The sequence below is a fragment of the Arachis duranensis genome, chromosome 2 (assembly GCF_000817695.3).
Source record: "Arachis duranensis cultivar V14167 chromosome 2, aradu.V14167.gnm2.J7QH, whole genome shotgun sequence".
Lineage (NCBI taxonomy): Eukaryota > Viridiplantae > Streptophyta > Magnoliopsida > Fabales > Fabaceae > Arachis > Arachis duranensis.
The window spans coordinates 90,312,609-90,338,694 of record NC_029773.3 but is presented as its reverse complement, the minus strand read 5'-3'; the positions used below and the strand labels follow the sequence as shown (position 1 = coordinate 90,338,694).

At 32.2% G+C, this 26,086-nt stretch overlaps 4 protein-coding genes across 5 annotated transcripts; all 4 read right to left on the bottom strand.

Annotated features, from left to right (window-relative positions):
- Positions 1 to 8,314: 8,314 nt before the first annotated feature.
- Positions 8,315 to 9,150, bottom strand: LOC107476121 (pectinesterase inhibitor 6). The gene has a single exon (XM_016095866.3). It carries the CDS (start codon positions 9,068 to 9,070, stop codon positions 8,465 to 8,467), a length of 606 nt encoding a protein of 201 aa, XP_015951352.1. The 5' UTR covers positions 9,071 to 9,150; the 3' UTR covers positions 8,315 to 8,464.
- Positions 9,151 to 10,329: 1,179 nt separating this feature from the next.
- LOC107475957 (mitochondrial zinc maintenance protein 1, mitochondrial) lies at positions 10,330 to 11,941 on the bottom strand. The gene is made up of 2 exons (XM_016095666.3): positions 11,623 to 11,941; positions 10,330 to 10,612 (listed from the first exon to the last, which is right to left on the bottom strand). Exons 1-2 carry the CDS (start codon positions 11,867 to 11,869, stop codon positions 10,536 to 10,538), a joined length of 324 nt encoding a protein of 107 aa, XP_015951152.1. The 5' UTR covers positions 11,870 to 11,941; the 3' UTR covers positions 10,330 to 10,535.
- Positions 11,942 to 13,575: 1,634 nt separating this feature from the next.
- LOC107475956 (uncharacterized) lies at positions 13,576 to 17,396 on the bottom strand. The gene is made up of 2 exons (XM_016095665.3): positions 16,560 to 17,396; positions 13,576 to 14,113 (listed from the first exon to the last, which is right to left on the bottom strand). The coding sequence occupies exons 1-2, from the start codon at positions 17,257 to 17,259 to the stop codon at positions 14,001 to 14,003; spliced, it is 813 nt and encodes a 270-aa protein (XP_015951151.1). The 5' UTR covers positions 17,260 to 17,396; the 3' UTR covers positions 13,576 to 14,000.
- Positions 17,397 to 18,099: 703 nt separating this feature from the next.
- On the bottom strand, positions 18,100 to 25,700 carry LOC107475955 (DExH-box ATP-dependent RNA helicase DExH8). Of its 2 annotated transcripts, XM_052257365.1 has the most exons (15): positions 25,076 to 25,700; positions 24,111 to 24,288; positions 23,456 to 23,629; positions 23,133 to 23,280; positions 22,600 to 22,926; positions 21,610 to 21,756; positions 21,356 to 21,536; positions 20,644 to 20,921; positions 20,429 to 20,542; positions 19,934 to 20,078; positions 19,529 to 19,794; positions 19,406 to 19,443; positions 19,249 to 19,318; positions 18,644 to 19,171; positions 18,100 to 18,459 (listed from the first exon to the last, which is right to left on the bottom strand). In XM_052257365.1, exons 1-15 carry the CDS (start codon positions 25,227 to 25,229, stop codon positions 18,235 to 18,237), a joined length of 2,973 nt encoding a protein of 990 aa, XP_052113325.1. In that variant the 5' UTR covers positions 25,230 to 25,700; the 3' UTR covers positions 18,100 to 18,234. The 2 variants fall into 2 exon arrangements, with proteins under 2 accessions (XP_052113325.1, XP_015951150.1); XM_016095664.3 differs by having other exon boundaries at positions 19,249 to 19,443; positions 25,076 to 25,699.
- Between the last annotated feature and the right edge of the window lie 386 nt (positions 25,701 to 26,086).

The window sequence follows — 26,086 nt, the reverse complement described above, 5'->3', positions numbered from 1 at the left end:
ATATGATGAATCAATCTAATCAAATCTTAATAATTTTTAATTAAGAGTTTATATATGGAAAAGGTCAAGCGATATAAGTTATTTGAAGATGTGTAAGTACCTTGTGGAGGTTATAACCTTTATTATAAATAATATCTGCTACCATACAACATTTTTCCTTTTGCTTATTAAATTGAATTCAATATATATAGGATACCAACACAAAATTAAAATAACATGCATTATCTTGCATTGAGTGTCCCCTTGTCCATTTCTTAAAATGTCATTATTACTACTTTTAATTAAAATAACTAGCATTTTCTTCTCCATAAGCATTTTCTTTTTTGCTTTTGATCATGGCGAAATTAAGTTGAGGAGTTCATAAGCAAAGACCATGGTAAAAAAAAAATTGGACCACAATTTGAGAAGCAAAAACGCATGTTGTGATTATGACTTATAGCAAAGTTTAGGGGAAAATACAAATCAAATTCATATAGTATCATGTTATAATAAAATTAACTATTTTTTAATGAAAACTATTTAAATAATTACCTAAAAATATTTTTTATTACATAATAGTATATAATTTTGTAATATCATTACATCAAATTGAAACTTATTACATTAAAATAAAGAATTAATTACTAATTTGGTATTTGAAATATTTAATTATTGATAAAAAAAATTTACTGAAATATGTTATCAACAAAACATTCCATGAATGATTTGAAAATATGATAAAAAATTAATAAATATTATGTTTTTTGTAAGTAACAAAAAACTTTTATATTTAACAAATTGCTTATATATTAGATCTAAATTTTTTGTGACAATATTTGAATAAATATTTAGAAAATGTACAAAAAAAATTCGAAATAAAATTTAATCTCTAATTTTTTTATTTTTCAAAAAATATAGTCATTAAACAATAAAAAAATTAAAAAGAATTACTTGATAAAAAATGACCAAATTTTAAGAATGAAAAGATATTATTTTTTAATACTAGTTTAAAAAGTTTACATCAAAATTTAATCTCTAATTTTATTTTTAAAATATATATTTAATATTTAATTCTTTTTGTTATATTTTTAAATGTTTCAAGAGCTTATTTGTCATTAACATCTTTTAAAATTTATTTTTGTTAGCATTGCAGATTTTTAAATACTATTTTAATAGTTTACTCTAAAATAAATAAAAAAGGTTGGAAGTACTGTTTTTAATATTCCTAATAGGAAGGGAAGCAATCAAGGCCAATATCAACCTACAATGAACTTTATTTATTGTAAAATCACCTAACTCCCACATTTTGGACCAATAGTTATATTTTTATGGTAAGAGAGAGTAGGGTTGGTGTTTGTGGCAATCATGTGCTTATTTCCACTTCAAATTGTATGATTAGGGGCATTTACCAAAATGGCATGAATCCCAAATCCAAGTGTTGATCATTAGGGTAAATAACTAAAATTAAACTTAAACAAAGACCATTATTCTTTGGGTATTAGGAACTACCCAATCAAACTATGACTATGTTAAAAAAAAAAAGTAATGATTACCCAATTTTTGGAACCCTAATTGTTGTTTTGTTTGGATAACTTGATTCCCCATTTTAGTTTGCCGACATGTTTAGCTATTCATTAATTACAATAGGGTTTAACTAAAACGTAATTATTCTATCTTGGTATGTATCATCATGAGGGTCTATAAGGTGCCACCCAAATAAACCAAAAATAATAAACTATTCTATGCCAAAGGGATTTTCCTAAGTAGGATTGGTTGGAAGAAAAAAACAATATATAGTAGTTCACATTCTTCGTATGTTTGAAGGAAAGAAGAATTAAGAATGAACAAGTAATTTAACTAATTTCATTACTTTGAACATGTTATTTTCAAACTTCCACATACATATATAACAAGCCAATTGATTGTTATGTATTATTTATCTTTTTGAAATAAGGTATTATATAAGAAGTTGTGTTATTTTTGTATTTAAAAATTTTAGTTTGTTGATACCCAATTCATTAGTAATTAAAGATAGCGCTAGAAAATCGAAGTGTAATATAAGATAAAAATTCAGGTGTAGTCGATTTCACGCAAAGTTGATAGTCGAGAGTTGTTGGATGGAAATTTAGTCAAATCAGTCAAATTATCTAACGACTCTCAGTTATCAACTTCGCGTGGAGTCGACTGCACATGAATTTTCACCGTAGTATTATATAAAATAGATATTTGTGTGATGTATGAAATTACTATACGTATCTAAAAAGCTATTTTTCTAAAGTAACTATTTTATAGGCCATTTAATATAAAATTTATTTAAATATATACAATTTAATAATATTTAAATTATATTATTAATTAAGATATATATATTTTTTAAAATTCGTTAAGCGATTCGGTGGGTGAATGAACTTGGAGTGATTTTGAAGCACTTTATTTCAATAAACTACAACTTCCACTTACAAAAAATATATTAATTTATATGGCCAAAAGAACACAACTTTTATTCTTAATTAATTATTCTTATTCTTTTATTATTGGTGTTTCAATTCCCCCTAAATGATGAGTGTCTTAGAAAAGAATTTATTCTTTTGACGCAAAAAAAGGCCCTTTACGTGACAAACTAAATTGTCATTTCCAATCAAAGTGCATGGACACACCCTTTAATTCCTTCTATTTTCCTCCACTTAATCACAATGTATATTTTTATTTATTAAGTGTACATCAAATTAATTATCAATATAAAATATATATTAAAAATAAATAAATTATATGTTATATATAATAATTAATTTATTAATAAATTTTAATGTATACAGATATATTTTTATTATTTATTATATATGTTCAGGAAAAAAATACTATGATCGATTTTTATATTATATACATCTAAGTAAATTTTTCATTTCAAATTAACTATATGAAAAATTATTATCTATATAAGCAATAATTTTTTAAAAGAGATATGTTTAATTACCTATGCAAAGGAGGTAATTTGTGACAATTAATCACTACAGTACTTTTGATAGTCAGAGATGTTTTTATTAGTTTTTTGTTTAATAGATTTTTTTTTCCTTTGAATATCATCAAGATTTTCCAATAATTTGATTTAGAATTAAACATTAGGGTTTAAAATTTGTATACTCGTTATAAAATGCGATTAAAATTATTAACCTATCCAAGAGGTATAAATATTGGTAGAAACTCAGGTGCAGTTGACTTCACGTAAAGTTGATAGTTGAGAATCGTTAGATGATTTAACTGATTTGACTAAATTTTTATCTAACGACTCTTAGCTATTAATTTCACGGAAAGTCGACTGCACCTGAGTTTCCACCATAAATATTATATAGCATACTTTGGATACATATTAAACTTTTAATTTGTAGTATTATTTGGAGAATGAATCTAACAAAAATTCGGATAAATTTACATAGGATATATATAAATATTATATGAATATGACTAAATTACGGATGTTTTTTGAATTAATATGTTCTAAAAGAAATAAAATTTCAAATTTGAGAGTTAGACTGTAATAAAACTAACTATGTAGCACAAATCAAGACAAATTATATTAACTTTTCCGAGATTTGTTTTAATTTAATTTATTTTAGTCTCTCGATTTATTTAATTTGTTCGGTTATGTTAAAGACGAAAGTAAAAAAGCTAACGAGATATAATTTAAATAGGTTATAGCATAATTTTTCTATATTCATCTAAAGGTCACAGATTCAAATTTTTCTATTTTTTGTGAAAAAAAAAGAAATTTATCCTAAATATTAGTATACCAGTTCATTTTTTGTTTAATATTTTTTTACACTAAAAAATTGAACGTTGACTGGTTCCTTTTTTGAATCGTAAGCGACGTTGACATGTCTCCGTACACGTGGTTCTTGTTATGAAGCACGTTCTTTTCTTTTTGTTCCACAATTGTATGACCAATTTATTATTTATAAGGATTGTTATTTAATTTTTAATAATATTACAAATTTATTTTCTATAATATCATTCTACGCATATTTTTATTATATTAGTATAAATTTATAAAAAAAATATTACTAAAATAAAAATGACAATATTTATTTTCTATTTTTTTACAACTTCTTCATTGCTTCACCTCTAAAAGGAGAACTATAAGGTTTAATCAGAACGTTAGTTGCACTTTGCTGCCTAGTACACCTTAGATAGAGTCCTTAATTATATTTTAGTTAAGCAATTCAATGTTTGTTCTCTTTAATAAAACTGTCCCTTTATCATCAGTGGCTTAAAGTTGAAGTCATATGATAATAGGGATGTCAATGAGATAAAGGCACGGCATGCTTCCTATTTTCCGTCCTGCCCCTAGAATTAATTTTTGTTTTCGTTCTATTTTTCACTATAAAAGAATAATTGTTTTCATTTCTGTTTTCTGTATTTTTCGTATTTTTTGCAGGATTTTATTTTCCATCTCCCTATGTTTAATATTTATATAGAAATTATAATAAAAAATATCAAAAAAACAAAAAAATAAATTACAAAATATTATTACAAACACACAAATATATCTTATCTAAGATTATAAGTTAAGAAATATAACATAATAAATTATAGTCCATAAAATAAAATTTTGAACAATAAAATTAGAATTTTTCAATGAGTGAAATTACTAAAAGATTCTCTATATTAGAAATAAAGTAAGGGTTATTAATTAAGTTCAAAAATTCAGGGAATTATATCGGGAATGGTGCAGAGATCCCTGCTCGGGTCTCCGTGCCTATCTCGGGAGAATTTAGCTCCTCATCCCCATCTCTACGAAAAAAATTCTCTACCATTGGACCTCATTCGAAACAATCTTCTTGGAGATTTTTGACACCCTGTCAAATATGCTTGATTAGGGTTAAAATTAAAATATGATAATTTTTTTTAATGAATTTGATATCTAATATTTACAAAATAAAGTATATTTTTTGTTTTTAAAATTTGTTAGAAGTACTAAAAATAATTTTAAATTTTGTTTTGTTTTAATTCTATCTTAAAAGTTTTCGAATTGTATTAAATATATCACAAACAATTAATTTTTCAAAAATTTAAAATTAATCTAATAATAACTTTATAAGGACAACCTTCAACACCAACACACCAAACATAAAAATTCTCTCATTGTCTCTTAATTATCATACATTATTATGGATTTATATTAAATTTCTTAAAAATTTAGCTAATATTTGATGCAAATAATTTTTTTAAATAAAATTAAAACAAAATAAAAGTTAAAAATATTTTTAAATGTTTTCATAAATTTAAAGAATAAAAAATAATACTTTATCCTATTTAATATCAAATATAAAGATATTTTCATCCAATTTCGCAGCCCAATAAAATTTAGGGAGTCATTTATATATATATATATATTAAATGGTAAAGGGTTAAAGACTTAAAGGTTCATATATCGTGTCAATTAAGAGAGAAAAGTATTTATAATAAATTATTACTAATATTAGTAGGGTAAGTTAGGCTAAAATAATTACCTAAAGTTATACCACACTCTACACCCTTTGAATTCCCTGCATGTTACTTAATATCGAGTTTAACTAGTATCATATTTGTGGGAAGGGTCATATTGTCATCACTTGTCACAAGATAATAAGAATATCAAGTATAACGTGATCTAAATTTATATGAAATTAGAAGTTAGTATATATTAAGATAATTAAAAAAGATTATACTATGTAGCAGCGTCACTTAATATCATCCGAAAGCACTGCAATTTCCCCTCTATTAGGACTTTAGGAGTATATATTATTATAAAGGACATGGTACTGTGAAAAAGCATGTACGCATTTAAGAGGTTAATTGTTGCCAAACTCATAAGAATAGTCAAGTATATGAATAAATGACAATTCCTAAAGTCTCAAGGGTCCCTTTAATTGGAAAAAGACGATATAATTAGACGAAAAGAATTCCACTAAAAAAAGAAAATTAATAAAACAAAAAATTAATCAATATTAAATCTATAATTTTATAATGCGGAAGTCTCACTATTTTAATTCAATATAGTCAATAATATAATCGGATCCTATTTTTTCACTCTAGAGAAGTTTAATTCAAGAGATAATACTCAATTTGGTTCCTGAACTTACATGTCAGTCTCAATTTAGTCCTTGAAGTTTTAATTGTCTCTATTTAGTCTCCAAACTTTGTGAACATAACTCATATTAGTCCTTGAAACAATTTTCAACGTACGAACGTTATCGGAACACTGTCGTGACAGTCGGATAGCACACTAAACTTTGTAAAATGATGTCGTTTTTGTTTTGGCACTCAAATAACCCAAAAACAACATCCTAAATGGTGTTTATTAAAATTTTACCTAACAAAATAAGTAATACGATGTCCTTTTTGAGCTATTTAAATGTCGAAACCAAAACTGCATCATTTTACAAGTTTTAACGTGACATGTGATAGTCTACAACAACGCTCTATTAACGTTTTTATACTAAAAATGGTCTCAAGGACTAATATGAGGCACATTTATAAACTTCAGGGACTAAATAGAAACAATTAAAACCTCAGGAACTAAATTGAGACTCATGTGTAAGTTTAGGAACTAAATTGAGTATTATCTCTTAATCAAATAAGACAAATTCTAATTCCAAAGTAAAGACATGTTATCAATTGAATTTTCAGATATTTGGTCACTCAACAAATTTGTAGGCATCTTAGATGGCAGAAGATGATCCGTAATGGTAGGGAGCAATTCCGTCACGTACAACATGGGTTTGACTTTAACAAAATCTAACAAAAGAAGCATCCAAAATTAGAATTGAAGTGAAGTCTAGTCTTGAAAGATAATCAAGAACAACCTAAATGTACCAGATTTTCTTTGAACTTTCATGTGCTTAATAATACCATGCCACCTGTCTAGTACTAGTAGTATGTTTGTACTTCAGTTTTGCTACCATAAATTATGATTTGCATACTTATATTCCATTCATCTTGATATTATGCTTTTAAGTTTTAACATAATTTAAGTCATTATAATTATTTGAGTTGCTAAACCCCATTAAGCCAACCTAAGATTTTGCAGAGTAAAAAACAAAAAAATCTTATTAGGTACCCCACTACGTGTTACATCCAGTCACGTAGCATTACATCATGCTTCTTCAGTTCGTTTTTTTTTTATCTTGGGGTCAGAACATGTTTCTTAAAACCCGACAATGTTTGATAGAAGTCAGTATTCTTAAGCAAGAAATCCTAAATTTTAGGAAGATTAAATCTTTATAGAAATTGAAGGTGTTTAGGCTAATAGAGGCCCATTAGTCTATTAGTTCCAAGGCTTATAATAGGATTGGGCTACAGCTACTATGCAATGTGAGAGTACAATATAGGCCGACCCATCCAGAAAGAAGTAATTTATATTTACCGAAAAAATGTTTTATCTCAAATTCCAATATAACAAAAAAAAAAGGAAGAACAAGAGACTTAACTGTTAACTCTTAACGCATATGTCATATCATATCATATGATAATACAAAGAGGCAGCAAACATTATTAGCACTGATTGATCCAAAATAAAAATGTCACCTAAGCTAGGCTATATATTTCTTCCATTGATCACTTCTAAGCAAATTTTGTTTCCTTCTGCACGGCATTAAAGAAAAAGAACCTAAAACCAATCTCTTTTAAATAAAGAGTAAAGTATCGTTTTTATTCCCGGCGTTTGGAGTAAGTCTTATTTGTGTTTCTAATGTTTAAATCGTCCTATTTGCATTCCTAACGTTTATAAAAGTGATTCAATGTTATCTTACTATCAATTATACTAACAAATTAGATTGTATTTTTCAATTATTTTCACTTAGATGTATTCATTCTCAATTAGGTCTCATTTGGATGTGTTCGATTTTAATATTATACCCCTATTTGTATTTAGATTCAATTATGTCCCTAGAAAAGTGAATTATGTAAATATTTTAGGAATTAGTTTCAACTTTTGATGAGCTATTTTTAGGGAGTGGATCATCGACTCTATCCCAAACATTTGTATTCTAACTTTAAGAAGATATTTTTAAAACTTAAATTAAAGCATTCATGATGTATAATTGACGGTAGGATAACATTGAATCACTTTTACAAACGTTAGGAATACAAATAGGACGATTTAAACATTAGGGACACAAATAGGATTTACCCCAAACGTTGGGGACAAAAACGATACTTTACTCTTAGATAAATAATTAAAAAAAGAGCTAAGTTCACAGTTTATTCAAGTTCCTTGGGCATACATCAATAAATTTAATTTCTATGCAATATCTGCGTAAAACCTTTTAAAACTAACATACGATCAAGTGTTGTCACATAGTTAAAATAAATTCTTTTCGAAATAGTGGGTAATATTTTTTATTTTGCATGACATCATTTGATTAGATATGAGAGTAAGAGAGTTTCACATTTACGATACATGAAAGAAAAGTCCACATAAATTTTGTTACAATATTATTAGGACTTTCTATGGATCCGCTATGCTTCCAATACCTGTAGTGGCAAGCTTGTTAACAAGAGCTAAAGCATTACTGGTTATGTAATATGATCTTATAACCTTAATTTTCAGCAACCTAATCTCCTTTCCTACTCTTTGGCCTTGAAATCCATCTAGGCAAGTATCCTGATCAGTGAGTGCTGCACTGATCCATGTGTTAAGGTCATCCATTTGGGTACCAAAGGTGTTTTTGCTGAGCTTCCTGAGCACACCAAGCGACCTATGAAGCTCATCGAGGGCATCTCTAGAAGTCTCGATGCAATCAGAGAGTGCAGCTCTGCTCCTTCTTCCCCCTACTTGTCCTTGAATCTTCTTCAACCTTGCAAGGTATACTAGAACATGCTTAACCTCTCCTATTGTCACTGACACCCCTGCCCTTGCCCATTTGCTGGGGCTCGTTCCGGCAGCGTTGGAGAACTGCGCTAGCGAGCGGAAACAAAGTTTGGGATACCTTGTCACCTTGCATGCTTCTCTAACATTGTCTTTCCCCTTTGCAAATACCAACTGAATGGTACTTGTAAGGAACAACAGAAGCATAAGCTGAAGAAGTAAAGTAAGAGATGGTATTTTGATCATCTTGTAGAGAGATCAGTAGAGAAGTTGAAACTAAGAATAGAATGGTTAAATTAGGACTCAAGATATAGAGTTTTATAGTGGAATTGTGTTGGACCGGTTTTGAAAAAGTTAAGATCTTTTGAAGCATTGATTACTGTATGGATCACTTTATTTCATCTTTTTTTAAGGGTGGTTTGTTGCATAGGCAAGAGGCTAGTGAGTTCAATTATAAAAGGCTACATGGGTGGTGAAATGAAAATGATAGGTTAAAAAGTGAGTAACATGTGAATGGAGGTTGAACTTCTCATCAATATTGGATAATAATAATGTGATGATTCCTTTTACTACCACCTGGAAAATATCTATGTTGTTCTCAATGTCATAAATAATAACAACAGTGACAAATGTATGTCAGGGGCATCAATTATTTGCAGTGATGTCTTTTGGTGAGGAGTTCTACCTTAGTAAGTTAAGCTCTGGGAATGAATTCTTTCATGTGAAAATTCACATAAGACTCCCATGTGTGAATTTTTACTATTCTAGCTGTTCTGCATGTTAGTTCATCTTATTTATTTATTTATTTGTTTATCAACGATAAAATTCAATGTTTTCACGTGGGAAAATCTATTTCCAAAAAAGGTGTGGGGGGATATCATTTTGCCATTACTTGAACTTTACGTTCCAGTAAATAGCTATAATTGGGTGTCTTTGGCCAACATGATAAGGGAAATAAAGTGAATACAAGGGGGGAAAAAAAAAGAAGAGTAGAAGACCCATACTGAAAATTACACGAGGTTGGAGTTAATTACATGGCTTTTCGTGCTTATCACTTTTCTACATATTTGGAAACGGGGGTCAAGAAGTTAATGATAATGTTATCGACTAATCCCCCTAAAAAATTAGAAACTGGTGAGGATTTAGGCACATCATAAAGTAGAAACATGGTTTGATTTAACTCATCATAAGCTATCACGGATCGGTTTATCAACAATCCTCTCCTTGAATTCCTTCCACAAATATGATTATCTAAATCTCTCTTTCAATTCCATTTGACATGACATATCCATTGCTAAGCACTAGACTCCAATGTCTAAAAATTAAGTACAGGTCTCTATCACTAATTAATGTATTAGTCCATAGGATCAAAATCTTATTGGTTGAAGGTAATATGACTTATCAAATACAAAAAACTGCAGCAATCAAAATTTTCCTTAAATCAATTTGAAATCTGCCGCCAAAGTCAGATCAAATTATCATAAAAGTTAAAACAAATATAAGGGTAGAATAAACCCGTAGCCATCATCGGCTTTATATTGAATGATTCAGCTACATAAAATTTGAAGGTACTAGAAATGAGAAGCAACAAATCTAAGCAGAAAATTTGAAGCCACTCCCTTGATGCACTACTAACATTAATTATTCCTCCTATGCAAAAATAAACAATCTAAGAGAGGAATCACTTGGTTCTAACCTCTCCCTGGAAGTCCTATTTAGATTTCCGGATACTTTCTTCTGTTGGGAGTTCAAGTGTTGCTCCTGCATGCTCCTTACCAGGTTTCACCACTGCACCAACACATAACACTTTCTAAGCAGGAAAGCACTCAAAGTTACAAGATGTGCACACGACAGTGATGTTGAAATGATGGAAGGTAAAGGAACATGGAATGAAGTAGAATTAATGGAACAATATTGAGATAGAATAATGAAATGGTATCAGATGGAACAAAGAATAGAAGAAAAGACACCAACTCAACGGCGTGTTCATGGTACATACTGGACTGCCACTCAAGGACACCTTGGTCAAACTCAAACATCTATGTTTGTTCCTCTTTTTCTTTTCAGCTTGATCACACTTCAAACATTGATTGAACATTGTGTTGAGCGGGGAAATGTGAATAGAAATGATACCCATAATTTTTGGAAATGAATTATGCCAAAGCAAATATGGGCACAATCTAACATATATCCAAGACTTAGGGGTGAGGTGCAGCAAGGTGACACTTGCCAAAGCCGGTGTTGGGAAGTGTCCGTAGGGAGGGAGTAAAAGGGTAACACAAAGACAACAGAAGCCACTTCTTACCATCCATATAGTGCTTTTTTGTTGTGACCTCCCAAATTGAGATGGTTGAACTGCTGTCCCTATATTGCCCTCTTTCAGCTCCCAAATGGTGGTCACCTCTGCACCAGCCACTCCACACCTCACTTTCCAACTGTACACCATTATTAAAGACATCCCCCCTTAGACCCTCAAAAATTCTCCCAAACATAAGAGGTCAAACAGCTTGTTACATTCTTCAACAGAACAAAATTTTTTCTATTTCGTTTTAGTAAATTCTATTCTATTTCATTCATATTATTAGCTATCTATCCAAGCATACATCTATTAATCATGTTTACATCTTATCCTATCACATTGCGGCAACAATAACAAACCCAACAAACCTAACTGACTAGAACTCAGCTGGCTAATATAAGATTATAACAAATTGTGAAAAAATAGAAGAAAGTAAAATTAACAAACAGGTGGTGGGCACAAATGGAAGTTAAAGAATTGAGCAACAATTTGGGATTACCGTAGCTGCCGGCTTCCGTATTGAGCTGAGCCTGGACGATCATGTTGGTGATGAAGTGAGAGGCCTCGGAGGCTTCTTCTAGAAGCTTCTGGATCTGATCATCAGAAGTGACGTTTCTGTTCTCCTCGAACTTGTTACGCACCTCGACGGCGGATTGCTTGAGCATGAGAGCGTCGCCGGCGAAGGTCCTTCGGGTGGCCTTAAGGAGTGACCGGTAAGCACTCAGCACTTCACCCCTTCCCACCATTTTTCACTGATCGATCTTCTTCTTCTTCCCCTTGTTTCTGTTTACTGTAAAACCAGCATCACTTAATCCCTAGACTCTTGCTATGCTTACGACGTCGTTTTGACCACACACCTTTTTTTTTTTACTTAAAAAAGTTTAATAAAAATATTTTGTGCACTATAAAATCAGTTACCAAAATAAGTTATCAAAATAAGTTATTTATTTATGCATAAATATATGTTTAGTTTAATTTATTTTTAATATATATTTTATATTTTAATATATATTTTATATTAGTGATTAAATTTGGTAGCTAATTTTAATATACACTTAATATAATTATTTAAATAATCATGTTATCTAGATATCAAAAAATCAATCACTAATAAGCTATTTTATATAAAAATACATTTTTAATATTTTTTTTAATAATATTGTAAACAATTTTGATTATACTATGACAAATTTAATTATTTTAATGACTAATTATTTAGTTATAAAAATAATGATTAATTTTTAGTTCAAATGTAATATTTTTGTAGGTACAAAAAAATGTAAATGTTTTTGTTTTTCAATTCCTAATAATCATAATAAAAAAAGAGAATTAAATTTGTTAAATGAACCAAGTTTGAGATTTAACTTTGACATGATTTTTTTTTAAAAGAAAATTTGACATGACTCATTTGTTATCTTTAACTTAAGATTACTTTTGAAATTAAGTTTGATTTACCAAAAATTGATTAAATATGATTATATGAAGCTACTTGATTGAGCTTTTCAAAATACAATATAAATATAAAATATCATATAATAACGAATCGAGCAAGCTATTAATAAATTGACATCACAATAGCTTAATGTTATTGCCATTATAAAAGGTATGCATTTGAGGCCCCAATAATTGTAAAAACTAGACACTACACTGCCATCACATGATAACAATAAATTTACTTAAATTATTATTAAGTGTATTAATCCACATTAAATAAATAAATAATATTACACATCCAAGTTTTTTTTGTTAATTAAGTCCAACTAAGTTTTTTTTGTTAACTAAGTCCAACTAAGTCGGTCTAACATAACAAAAATCAGTTATTACAAACATTATTCCAATTCTTATTGTTTAACTTAATTAGACTTAGTTCATAAAAATAGGTAGAAATATATTATTACTCTAAGGCATTGTTTGGATGCAAAATAGAAAATGGAAGAAAAAAAAATGAGTGGAAAAATAGATTTTTGTGTGTGTTGTTTGGATGAAGAGAAAATGAATGAAAAGAAAATAGGAGAAAATTTTTTTTTTATTTGGATAAAAAAAAAATAAAAAAAGAAAAAATTATATTGAGTAAAATTACATTAATATTCTTATTTATATTATATAAAATTATAATTTATATTAAATAAAGGACAAATTGGTAATTAAACCATTATGTACTTTTTCTTCGTCCATTTTCATCTCATTGTTGGAGAGAAAACTTTTAAATAGGCCCCACACTATATTTTCCTTCTCCTCTTAATTTTCTTGGATTATCCAAACAATGGAAAATTCCATTTTCCACTCATTTTCTTTCTCCCCTTTTTCCCTTGAACCAAACGGCCCGTAAATGAATTCCTCCACTAAATGCAATTCGAACATTTAAATTATGAAGAAAAAAAAAAGAAAAAAAATCTCAGCAAATGCTGAAGCTTAAAAATATGTTTGGCCATTGCAGAGAGGAAAAAGAACAGAGACAAAAAAGAGAACAAAATTTACGTGAAAACATTTATGGAGATGACAAAATTATGTTAATATCAACCATAATTGAACAAGATGTAAGTAACTCCTAACAACAAAGGTTTGCTATCAAATGATTAATATTTTCATGTCTCTCCTCGTATATATTTGGACAACATAGTACTTTTCCTCATCAGAAAAACATTAATTAGCATATATCTTCAAAACTTGAACAAAATCTACAGCACAGCATGAATCCCCCACCTCTTATGTCTCTACTTGTTGAAATTCTTTGGACATTGAGGGTGTGAAGCATCCATCACAAGGGATGCTGTAAAAACCACTATCATGGAAATATTCACGCGAAAAAGAAGCCAGTTCCTTGGTTGTAAGGAAGTAATGTATTTTGTTGTGTACATGATCAGGTTTCTGCAATCGTCACCTCAATGCATCAACCATTCTACAATCATGCTTCCGGCGTCGGCATCTATGATGGGATTTTTGGTCTAACAAGGAGTTCTCTCCAACCATCTCCATTTTGGAATCTACAGCTGTGGAACAATGAAGTTCAATTTAGTCTCTGGAACAACACAGTTCAGTACTAGGCTTTTTTATACATGCTAAAATAAACATATAGTTCGAAATTTAGTCAAGTTTTGCATAATGCATATGATTCATGTCAGTATTGTTAATCAGGAAAACATATAGTTTCTAGTACAATAATACATGTATAAAATTCCAGTTAAACTTCCATTGTTATATAGAACAGTAATCTTTGTTCCAAGAAGCTGCTATTGTTCAATCAGATATAGATTTGCAAGTATATTTCTACCTCAAATTTCTGACTATTTTAAGCAACGAATCTTCTTTTTTTTTTTTTTCCCAAAAAACAAATCTAGTAAAGAATGAGGGCGGATCCTCCCAATTGAAAAATCCAATTGTCCATGTCAAGTGTGAATTTTCATTATTAGTGGACTAGGTGGGCCAAGTGGGTTACACAAAATTATCCAATTATTAATGGAACTTGACATGGTCAAGTGGATTTTCCAATTGAGATGATTCGCTCCCGCAAAGAATACTCGGTATGCCTGCAAATAGTTTTCTCCCACTCTCACCATTCTCCAAAGTTCAAACACCTTGCTGAGCATCTAGGAAGTGGGAATCATCGGTGTATACCACTACAGAAAATTGAGGAGGCCATTTTTTAATAAAGGTTGACCCACTCTTCTATATATTTCCCCACTAAAACACTACCAGTTAGTGGATTGCAAGAATTGTCTTCCCAAAAATTTGCAACTTCAAACATAAGGATCCTACTAAAGTTGGGGAGAAATGATTAATGAGGAGATCTTCCTGAACATCCTTCTAACTACTAAATGAAGAAAGAATTGATTGCTTTTTAAGACAATGAAAGTATCTATATTTTACTCTTTAAGAAAATATCTGGAATCGTTATAGGATGCTATATCATTACACTATTCTCACCAACCAAACAGCTTTAATGGTTTAGTGGTAAGGGGTTTGGGTGATATATATGAGATGATTCAGATCCTCGGTTCAAATCTTATGTTGCCAATATACCACAAAAAGAGAGAGAATTGATTGAGAGGACTAATTGATAAGCCTAATTATCTTCCTAACTATAAAATTGACACTTGTCAAAATTTTACCTAAGCCATTGAGTGTGTGTTTCTCTCTCTTTATCATCAATTTTTTATTCCTTTTTTCCCACAACTAGTCAATTACAATATTATATTAAATCATCCATTGTAATATAATATTACAAAAATCAGAGAGAGTAATATCTCAATCGTTTTTATATAATTAGGTTCAAATTTCAATTCATACCAGATGTATCAGAGAGGATAAAGTAATAGTTTCACAATTCACATATGGAACAAAAACTGCCAAATCAACAATAACATAATAACAAAAGCAAAACAACATATCTAATGCACCAATTAACCCAAAAACACAAATAAGTAAAAATAAAAATCTTCATGATATCCACTTTAATGTGTGGTGACTTCAATGGGTCAATTACAGCAGTGTCAAATGATTCTTGTGGTTGCTTTGGTGGGTTGATCATGGCAGCATGAAGGAGTTCCCAATTTTCTGGGTCCGGAATATGATGGGTCATTATTTTGTTTTGAGAAATCTAAAGAATTAGTAGAGTCTGAGGGGTTAGGAAAGGGGGTATAAAAGGAAACGTGTCAATCAATTGGGAATAAAAAAATGATGATCAGGATAAAGAAACACATCAATGGGATATGTAAAATTTTGACTAAGTGTCAATTTTATAGGGTAAGGACATGATTAGGCTTACCAATTAGTCCTCCTAATAATTTCTCATCAGGAAAAAAGAGGAAAACTTAGCTTAAAAGTTATCGGGAACTTGCACTACAGTATCACCAAAACCTTAGACAATAGAATATACCTATGCTTAACAGATACAGTTCGGCAATTAAAATTGAAGGCTCAAAGCATATCCAAAGAGAGAGAAACAACAGAAACTCCCTAATCCTACGTTTGAACAATTCAGTAGAATCCATTTCAACTAAAAATATTCACAAATACTATTGAAACTTTTAGGATTCACAACCCACAAAACTTAAGTCTTACACCAGAAGAACTTAATAGTAAATCAACTCTTTAACTACTACAATGCCGAACAAGTTCCATAGAAGTAAAAAGAACTCGCCTATTAACCAAACCACTGATCTAATTTCAAGCACAAACTCTTTCAAACCCACTTAGCAGGCTAGTACCTACTACATAAGCAAATCACCAACTTGGTGACCAACCAAATACAATGAATAAACAAAGTACACCACTTTGTGCATACAGAAATAAACCACCCATAACTAGGAAGTTCCAAATTTCTTAAGCATCCAAACACCGAAATCACACTGTTCTCTAATTACAAAACTAGAATATCACTCCAACCAATCAAGAAGAGGTATATATGCACAAAAAGAAAAAAAACCAAAACTTTACCTCGAATTTGCTCACCCCAGAACAACAATCTGAATCTGGGATCATCTTCTTCCTCATCAAACTCATCCCCATAACCAAACTCAGCATCACCACGATACCCAGGTTCACTACCATACCCGGACTCATTCCCATTCCCATCAGAACACCCACCCACCCCACCAAACCCAACACCACTTTCCTTCTCCCCACTGCAGCCACCATTACCACCACCTCCACCTCCACCGCCACCACCCTCTCTATCCCTCTCCCTCCTCGCCTCACTCACATCGGAGGCCCAACTCCCATCTCCAACGTTCCCAAAGAGCTCCCCGCTGGAGTCCGTCCCCATCGCCACCGGAAAATCAGAGCAAGTCCCATGAGCCGCCGAGGCCCCAACGGAGCAGCATCGGCGCGTGCCACTGCGGTCACTACTCCGGCCAGAAACAGAGCGGGATCCTCGGCGGCGGCGCTTGCGGGCTATAAGGCGGAAGTTGGTGGTGGCGGCGGAAGACGATTTGAAGGGTTTAGTGGTGGAATCATCGTCGAGAAGAGAAAGCTTGGAAAGGTCGATCGAAACGGAAGGGGTTTTGCGATCGGAGAGACAAGGGCGCTTGTTGGTGAAGGGCTTCCATGTACGGAGCTGGAAGAGGCAGGAATCAATGGAGTGGCGAGATTCGAGGGTCTTTGGAGATTGTTGGGTATGGGACATTGACTGAGTCATCTCATGGCATCACAAATTCAAATTGGAATGGCTTAGGTGCAGGATTTTCATATGGCTGTGTGTGTTGAGCTTTAGTGGTTAAGGGGAGGAGGTACATGATATTTTTCTAACTTACGAGATTCTAGACACTTGTCTTGGGCCCCACTCTCACGTGCCTTGCCTCACCTGCTCTCCGCTCTATTTATTAGTTAATGACTTTATTTGTTTCTTTTTTTTTTTAATTTCACTAATCCAATCTGACTCTACTTTTATGTTTGAAAGATTTACTATTTAGAATTAAATTGTGTTAAAAAAAATTAGTTTTTTAATTAAACTTTTGTTAATAATATTAAGTATATTGAAAATATTTGTTAACAAAAATGTTTGTAAACGGTCCGATTTATGTACTCTTAATTTTTTTTAAATTTTTAAACACAAATCAAACACTTTGATACAAAAATCAGACAGTTCTATTTTTGTATTTAAAAATCAGACGATCCGATTTCTGTATCTCTTAAAAATCAGACGGTTCGATTTATATTCCGTAAATTAAATCATCCTACATTTTTATGAAAAAAAATACCATAGTAGATCACAATTTAAAAAAAATACCATTATTAACCCAATATTGATTTACGGATCTATCCACCGTATTTCAAATTTCAATAATATGACAATGGTGACGATATATTATCCTTCTGTTGATGGATTATATATATTGACTATGATCATCAAGATTGCAACAAGGGAAGAATGTTATTAGCACTCTTTGGTTTAGGGGTGTACAACTGGAATAGTGGTCTTGTCTTGATTAGTTGATTTATCGGTGTCGAGCTTAGCAAATAACAGGATAATCGAGTATGATATCAAAAAGCATATTGTGACTATAAATAAATATACACTACACAGATATTAATTTGATGCTGAAAACAGAAACTAGATATCTAATATTTACAATCGTAGTTCTAGCTTCCAAGTCTTAAAAAGTGATCTAAACTATTTTTCCTGAATTACGTACAGATTCTTTCTAATATTAGCAGCATAATCACCGAATAGTAGCTTACTCGGAGGATGCAGTTCAAATACATAGGAGGTAGGTCTCGAAACCAACGTTGGCGTCTTAGGGGGAAGTCTGTCATATAATATTGCCCCAAAGCTTGTTTCGTCATAGGCAAACGAATCTGTAAGCACAAAGAAACACTCCCTTCCCAATTTTTCAGCCTGAAACAACAAATTAGCACATAATGAATGAGAGTACCTATCACAATTGCCAGTTGCCACCCTAATATGATTGATTACCTTTTACTTCTAAATGTGCAGCAATAATTCTCACAAATCAATATAATTAAATTTTTATAAGGTAAATAGATAACACTATTATTTTTTATAACCACAAGCTAATTACCTTAAGTTGGGAAAATCTGATATTATTAATGGTTATGATAACTTTCACATCGGACAAATTATCAGCCAAAATTCGAATGGCAAGATACTCAAAGAAGTTCTGCAAGAGCTGCTTTTGTCCATCCGAATCCTCGCCAAAGCTATCAAAGCAAGGAAACCACAGTACACACTGAACTTCATTCCAAGGAACAGGGTTCTTCCCTGCTTTAGCAATGATTGTCTGGTATGGGTGATATAGACCCCATAAAATTTTGACCCCTTTCAGTGATTGTTCCAATATCGTTGTTTCTGACAAACATGTAGTTGCAATTATCTTGGATGGATGATAGTGGCGACCAAGAGATGTGGCAAAATGCAAATCAGTGTCATCCAATACAAGAATTGATCTGTTGGTAGCTTGGGGGAAAAATCTCAGGAGAGATGCAGCAGCCATATTATTATCTTCGGGCTCGCAGACATCTCGCCTGAATGACAGTGCCGAAGGACCTGAATCATGTGAATATGAACAAGACTCTCCTCTTCGGCATCCCTGTTATAATGAATGAACAATATTCATCATCATAGAAATAGGTAGCATCGTAAATGAATTATCAGACAAACCAATACCTGCAACGAAAAGAAGAATTTGCATTGTGGTCTCTTAGCTTGAAGTGAGTGAGAATATAAACATTCACTACCTCTATTGCAGTATCCCTGTAAGAAATATGCGCAAGTAGAAGGGCCCCCATTTAAATTTATATTATTTATATCTGCACTTCCAGGTTCTCGACTCGAAGTATCCTCCGAGAATTGAGCCCTTATCTGTTTCACACAGGAAAAAAATCTGTTTTACAAAATGATAAATATATTATAATATTGTATGTACAAGAATTTCAAACTATGCTACCTCTTTTATAATTTTAGCGAACATTTTTGCCACATCATAACTGTGAAATTCTTCTGAAGTGACATATGGCACAGAAGCACATTTTGTTTCACCTGTTGCTTTAAGGCCTTCCTCATATGCAGAAACTCCATCTATGTCCCCATCTGCCTGGAATGTTACTAAGCATGTGTGTTCATATTCATAAGGATCAAAATAGGGCGGCAAACCCCTAAAAGAGCTCAAAAATTTTGGCCGCAACCGGTGTACTGAACTTAACAAATCATCATCTGTAAATATTAGAATTAAAGAGGATTTAGTAGAGTAAAAATCTATGACGAAAACAATAAAACAGATTCAACAAATTTGATGCACTCCCATTAAAAGAATTCAAAGCACACATCTGACATAATTATAACACATACATACAAATTTCTAAGGTCTGATGCAGAGATGACTGGGAGAGATTATGGAGAGAACACCAATCTTCCTCAAGCTTAGGCATCAGTGCTTCGGCAGGATACACATTCTCAATCTCTAGAACCTGCTTCAAATGGTTAAGCCGATACTCATCCTGCATGTGAAAGAAAATATTCACTTTCAGATTCATGCAACCTGTAAGCCTTGCAGTTGCAGTCACAAAATAAAAGCAAATCCTATTTCCAGAAAAAGATATGGTCATGTGGCTGCTTGCATCCACTCCAAGTCTCACAGGAGTCCAAGTGAAAATAGATCTCTAATTACATGCACTATTTCCACCACAAGAAGCATGATGTTTAGTGAGCACTATTATAGTTTTTAATTAAAAAAATTATCATCTTGAAATTTTTTCCTTCCACCTTTCGTCAATAAATCCTCATACAAAAACTAAACAATGCTAAGGTATTTGGAAGCTCATAAAGTGAAGGAGGAAGAAGACTTTACCCTGAACAGATGCTGCCAAAATTCAAATGCACAGAAGTTAGCCATGAATTCCATCTCCTTTCGACCGGCTAAGATTGTTCGGTCAGTAAAGTAGCTAGCAATATACTTTGCAAACTGACGAAAACAAAAGGATTCAATTAGAATAAAGCTCATAGAAATTACAACATAGAATCAGTGCAATTGGAAATAGTAATATTGATCCACTCCGGCATTACCAATATTTCCTCTCCAAATGGATGAAGAATGGGTAAAGGCTGTGTATCCATCATTATACCCAGCAATATGCCCTCACGTATCATACCAGCATTCCCGAATTTCAGAACTAGAACAGAAGCATCAAATGACAAAGGACAACTGGCTATCAATTGTCCATAAAATGTGGGTTCATAACGGCCCCTTGGAGTCTTTTCCAGTGCACGCATCTGAACAAGCATGTTCAATGCATCTTCAACAACTTGTGGATCTGGTGCATCCAGAGATTTTTGCAGCAAAACTGCCATCAAACCCATGACAGTTGATCAATGTACAGAGAATTAAAGGAAAACAGCGGGAGAAAAAAGAAAGGAGAGGAGAAAGAGAGGGGGGGGGGGATAAAGTTATCGCCCACTCTAGATGAATAAACTCAAGCACAACTATAAGCAGTCTTGAAAATTCAACTTAAATAGAGAGTCTCATCACTATGATTTAATAAAGCCCATAATTGTTAAGAGATATCAGAGAAATATTTGGTAAATATACAAATATTCAAAGTGCTATAGGGATAGAACTTTCCTATAAAAAGCATTAATAACTAGAGTTTTCCTATAAAAAGCATTGATGATGATAATAATAATAATAATAATAATAATAATAATAACAACAACAACAAAAACAATAATAATAATTACAACAGTTTCTGCTCAAGATATCAAGATCATATTAACTAACCTTTTGGATCATTGATAGCCTTAGATCCAGCACAGCACAGTGAAAGAACTTGAAGCCTCAAGGATAACTTCAGAATAGACGGACTCTCATGATCCTCAAGTTTGTTGAAAAATGAACCAGTGACCAACCTATAAACGTGACCATCACAAGTTCGGCCAGTTCTTCCCCTACGCTGCTCGGCCTACAAGATCATATGAAATTAAGAATATTGTATAAACAGATCAACACATACAATTAGGATACTACTGTTTTACCTGTGATTTGGAGACCCAAACAAGCTTTGAGGATTCCTTTCTTCTGGACTTATCCCAATAGACTTGCAACGATCGGCAAGAATCAATTACAAAAGCCACTTTGGGTATTGTCACAGATGATTCAGCAATATTAGTAGCCAATATTACCTGATAGACAACAGCCACAATCATCTACTGTGAATAATTATAATATAAATGGAATCTGAGATTAATAATGTTAGGAGAAGGAAAACCATCTAAAGTGAAAATTCCATCTGTGCCATGGGTAAATTAAAAGAAAATATTATGGAACAAATACGGAAGTAAAGCCATCATACATGCATCCATATAAAAGAAAATTATACAAGTATATAACACAAAACTAATAGTGGATATTTAGAACGTTATTACAAAACAATCCATGAAGTTTTTAATATCAAACACTTGAGTCCCTCAGGTTTCAAAATACACAAGACATTCCCTAGCGTTTATCTTCGTTAGACAATAGAGTCCCTCTCCCAATATTTCCGTTTAATCGAAATGACTGTTTTCGAATTTTAAAAAATTTTCAGGACTGTTTTGAGATTTTTAAACTCTTTGGGAACTATTTTATACTTTACTCTTCAAATCAAATTGGAAGGAGACCGTATTGTTTAACACAGATAAACATTGGGGCCTATTTTGTGTATTTTGAAACTTGGGAAACTAAAGTGTTCAACATTAAAAAAATTCAAGGACTGATTTGAGTAATTACTCAAATTAATAAAATTCTGCAGCATATATAAATGTTCAACATGCAAACACCCCACTTGCAAAATTATATAATCCACAATTAATATGGAGACTACTTATTCTACTTCCGCTGAACATCAATCATGGTTCACAGATAAATAAAGTATAAAGCAATATATGAAGCAACCAACACAAAGCTACACACATGCATCGATAGTCTTAAAAAACCTTTACTATTAACTGCACAACTAGCTGAATTAATTATAATTTAACAATTACTTTTCGATGCGACTTCCAAATCTTCATAGCCATGAGAGCTTGCTCGGTATCAATGCTGCGATGCAAAATATGAACTTTAAAAGTTGATTCAAGTGGCTTTAGAAGTCGCCATTGCTGCTCAAGTGAATAATATGTTGGAAGGAAAACCAGAATGCTTTTCTCAATATCTGGTTCATTCTCATGGATATGCAACACCAGGTTATGAATAAGCTGGTGAAAATCAGCCTGAAACTCAGGCTTGATGTAAGCATTGGCTGTGAAAGGATCTACTCCGGGAGAATACTTTGAATTCATTACTTCAGAACTTATTCCGATAGATTCAGCTACCTGTGCCAAAAAACATAAGCACTATCATCATGGTTATTACATCAATGAAATGAGCTTCAGAAAAATAATGATATGATATGCCAATTGAACACCATCTGTGTAACTTTTTATCATAAATGACATAAATTAAAACCATTAAATGAAATTTACTTAGAAAAGATATACAAGACTAGCGCTGAAAATTCGTGTAAATTATATATGCATGCCTGCTCAAGATATGAAACATGTCGCTGGAAAACAATTTTCTGATTAGAGCTAGGAATCGCAAGCACTTCAACCCGTTCACCTCTTCCAAGATCCTTAAAGTAATCCCTGTATCTTGAAATATCAGCAGTTGCAGACATCAAAACCACCCTGCATATCATAAAAACATAAAATTTCAATTGTTCTCATCTTTGAATCTCTCTTTATAGTTTGAAGAGAAAGTCAAACCAGAAACAAGCAAATAAGATAAAGATTGAAGATAGCATATATGTAATTAACTAATTATGCATTTTGCTGAACTCATCTGAACATTGAGGATGCTAACCTCAGGTCATTGCTCTTCAACAAGAACTGCTTCACACAAACAAGGACAAGATCAGACTCCACAGATCTTTCATGAACTTCATCAAGAATGATAGCTTTGTACTTAAGAGCAGCAGAGCCCTTATCTCGCAATTCATCCAACAAAACTCCAGCAGTTTTAAAAACAATCTTTGACCTGCAGTGTGGCATTATAAATGCACAGGAAGAAACAAAAATAAGTGCAAGCTCTGCTCCCTTCTAAACAATATAGCAAGTAGAATTATGCTGAAAAAGGTAAAAAAGAATGTCATATTCCTTTGTTGAGTGACTTCTTCATGACAATTGACAAATGACGATGTAGCCACCTATACTACATGCAAGTGTCAATCCATAATGTGTTATTATCATCATGTTAGACTTGTATGTTAGCATGATGTATAATAACATCCTTGCATCTCTCTCATTTCTTTATGTTACCAGAAGAAAGACTGTATGTTTTGCCGTCCAAACAGCCTCTTCTGTTACCAATTTGAGTCATAATTTATCTTCAACAAAAATATTTCAAGATATTGAATATATGAAGGCAATGGAGAAACAGGGCAAGATGAAAGAAGTGATTAAATAGCTATCCAACTCAACAATATCACTAAAGATATACGTATGTATGAACTGGCTACCCGGCTGATAAGTGTTTTGAGTGCCCAATGTGATACCCAACTTCCTCTCCCACTTCACAATTTCGAGCTTTTGCAACCATTTTGGCAACGGCAACAACAGCAAATCTCCTGGGCTGTGTGCACAAAACAGGCGACATGCCTTCGTCCAGAAGAAACTGTGGAATTTGTGAACTTTTCCCTAGAGTGAAAGGAGCAAAGATGTCAGAAACATGGAAAGAATAATCATTGCCGCCAAAATAGAACCTCACACTCAAATAGAATTTCCAAAAAACCTTAAACCTTAACCAAAGTTAGCCACACAATTTCCAAACAAAGTTACTGCGATGACTCATTCATCCTAAGAATTGCATGCTGAATTCCCTACTCAGCGTATTGTATGCCAATTTCTCTTCAAATAAGTTCCAATACTTTACTCAACAAAAATTATAATTTAATTTACTGTTAAGAACAGCATAACTATGTATCCATACACATATATAAATGAATATAACAACCCTTTTCACACAAAAACTTACTAGTTTTGGAAACTACAAATTTTCCTTCTCAACTATATCCAGGTGAGCCCTCAGGTGAGACTAATAAATAAATAAATAAATAAAAAGGTTCTCTAACGAGAAGAACCACCAAATTAGCTTAAGCACTAAGATATCATCTACCACTACCAGTCAATGCAAGTCAAACGCACAATCAAACACAGTCATGCAACATTTTCCGCTTACGGCTAACTACCAACACAAATACAGAGATTCAATCTCTCATGTTTGGCCACTAGACGAAAAAAGAACAGCGCCAAAAGCGAAGAACCACGAAAATAGGAAGCGAGTGATAGAGTCAATGACTCAATGCAGATCAAACGGAGAATCAAACAAAGTCACTCAACACAAAATTGAAGTTCAGAAATGAAAAGCCAAAACACATTGACGGTTATTAGAGAAAGGTTAACAAGTTTAGTTTGTTTGCTTTACCGCAACCGGCCTCGCCGACGATGAGCGTAACGCGATTCTCCATGATCTTCTCGACGATCTTCTTCTTCATAGCCATCACTGGAAGCGACGAGAAACTTGACTGTGATAACGGCAAAGTGTACGAAGCATTGTTGGAAGAAGAGGATGACGCCATTCTCGGAGTTTAGAAACCTTCGTCACACACACACTTCACACACACTCAATCTCGACGAAACGTTCCGAAACACTTACTCCGATTCTCTCTCACAGCGAAACGTCTCGTTTCGTCTCATTTCTCTGATTCTCTCTCTTCTTTCTGAGGAGAAGACGATTATCAGTGCGCGTCACTGGTCAGGTCAGTGGTTACCCACATTGGCACAGGCCGAAAGGCGCGAGGTTTTTATAGGGGAGGGAGTGATAGGATGCGGGCGAGTGCATGCGGAGCATGGTAGTGGAGTGTGTAGTTGACTGTGAGTCAACGAGATTTGGGGATTGATGATGTTGACTGTGACTTTGTTTTAGCCAAAGGTGACGATGATGCTGGTGATGGTGATGGTGTTGGGAATTGGGAGTGGGGGATGGTGCAGACTAATATGCACCTTGGTTTTCTAGGATACTTAGGTGGGAAGTTAGTTGGTAAAGATGGGAATCTCGCTGCCCTGGAAATTGCGGTCTGTGGAGAAAATGTAGGGTCGTGTTGCGACGGATTGTATAATGTTTTCACTTTTAATTCCGCGGTTCCGCTAATCATCTAAGTAAAAATTAAGCCAACTCAAGTCATTTAGTTGAAAAATAAATTTGTTATAAAAAAATTTATTATTCTTATTTTAAAATTTTAAAATTAGAAATAAAAAAGAATTAATTTAGTTCATTTATATTATAGTTTGTTTTTTAGACTTTTTTAAATTTGAGTTTAATTATATCTTTTGAAGCATGTCCAAAGAAATTATCATAGTTTATTTTTTTGTTATCAGTTAGTCATTAATATTTAAAAATATAAAATAAAAAATATTATTAAATTATTAGATTAAA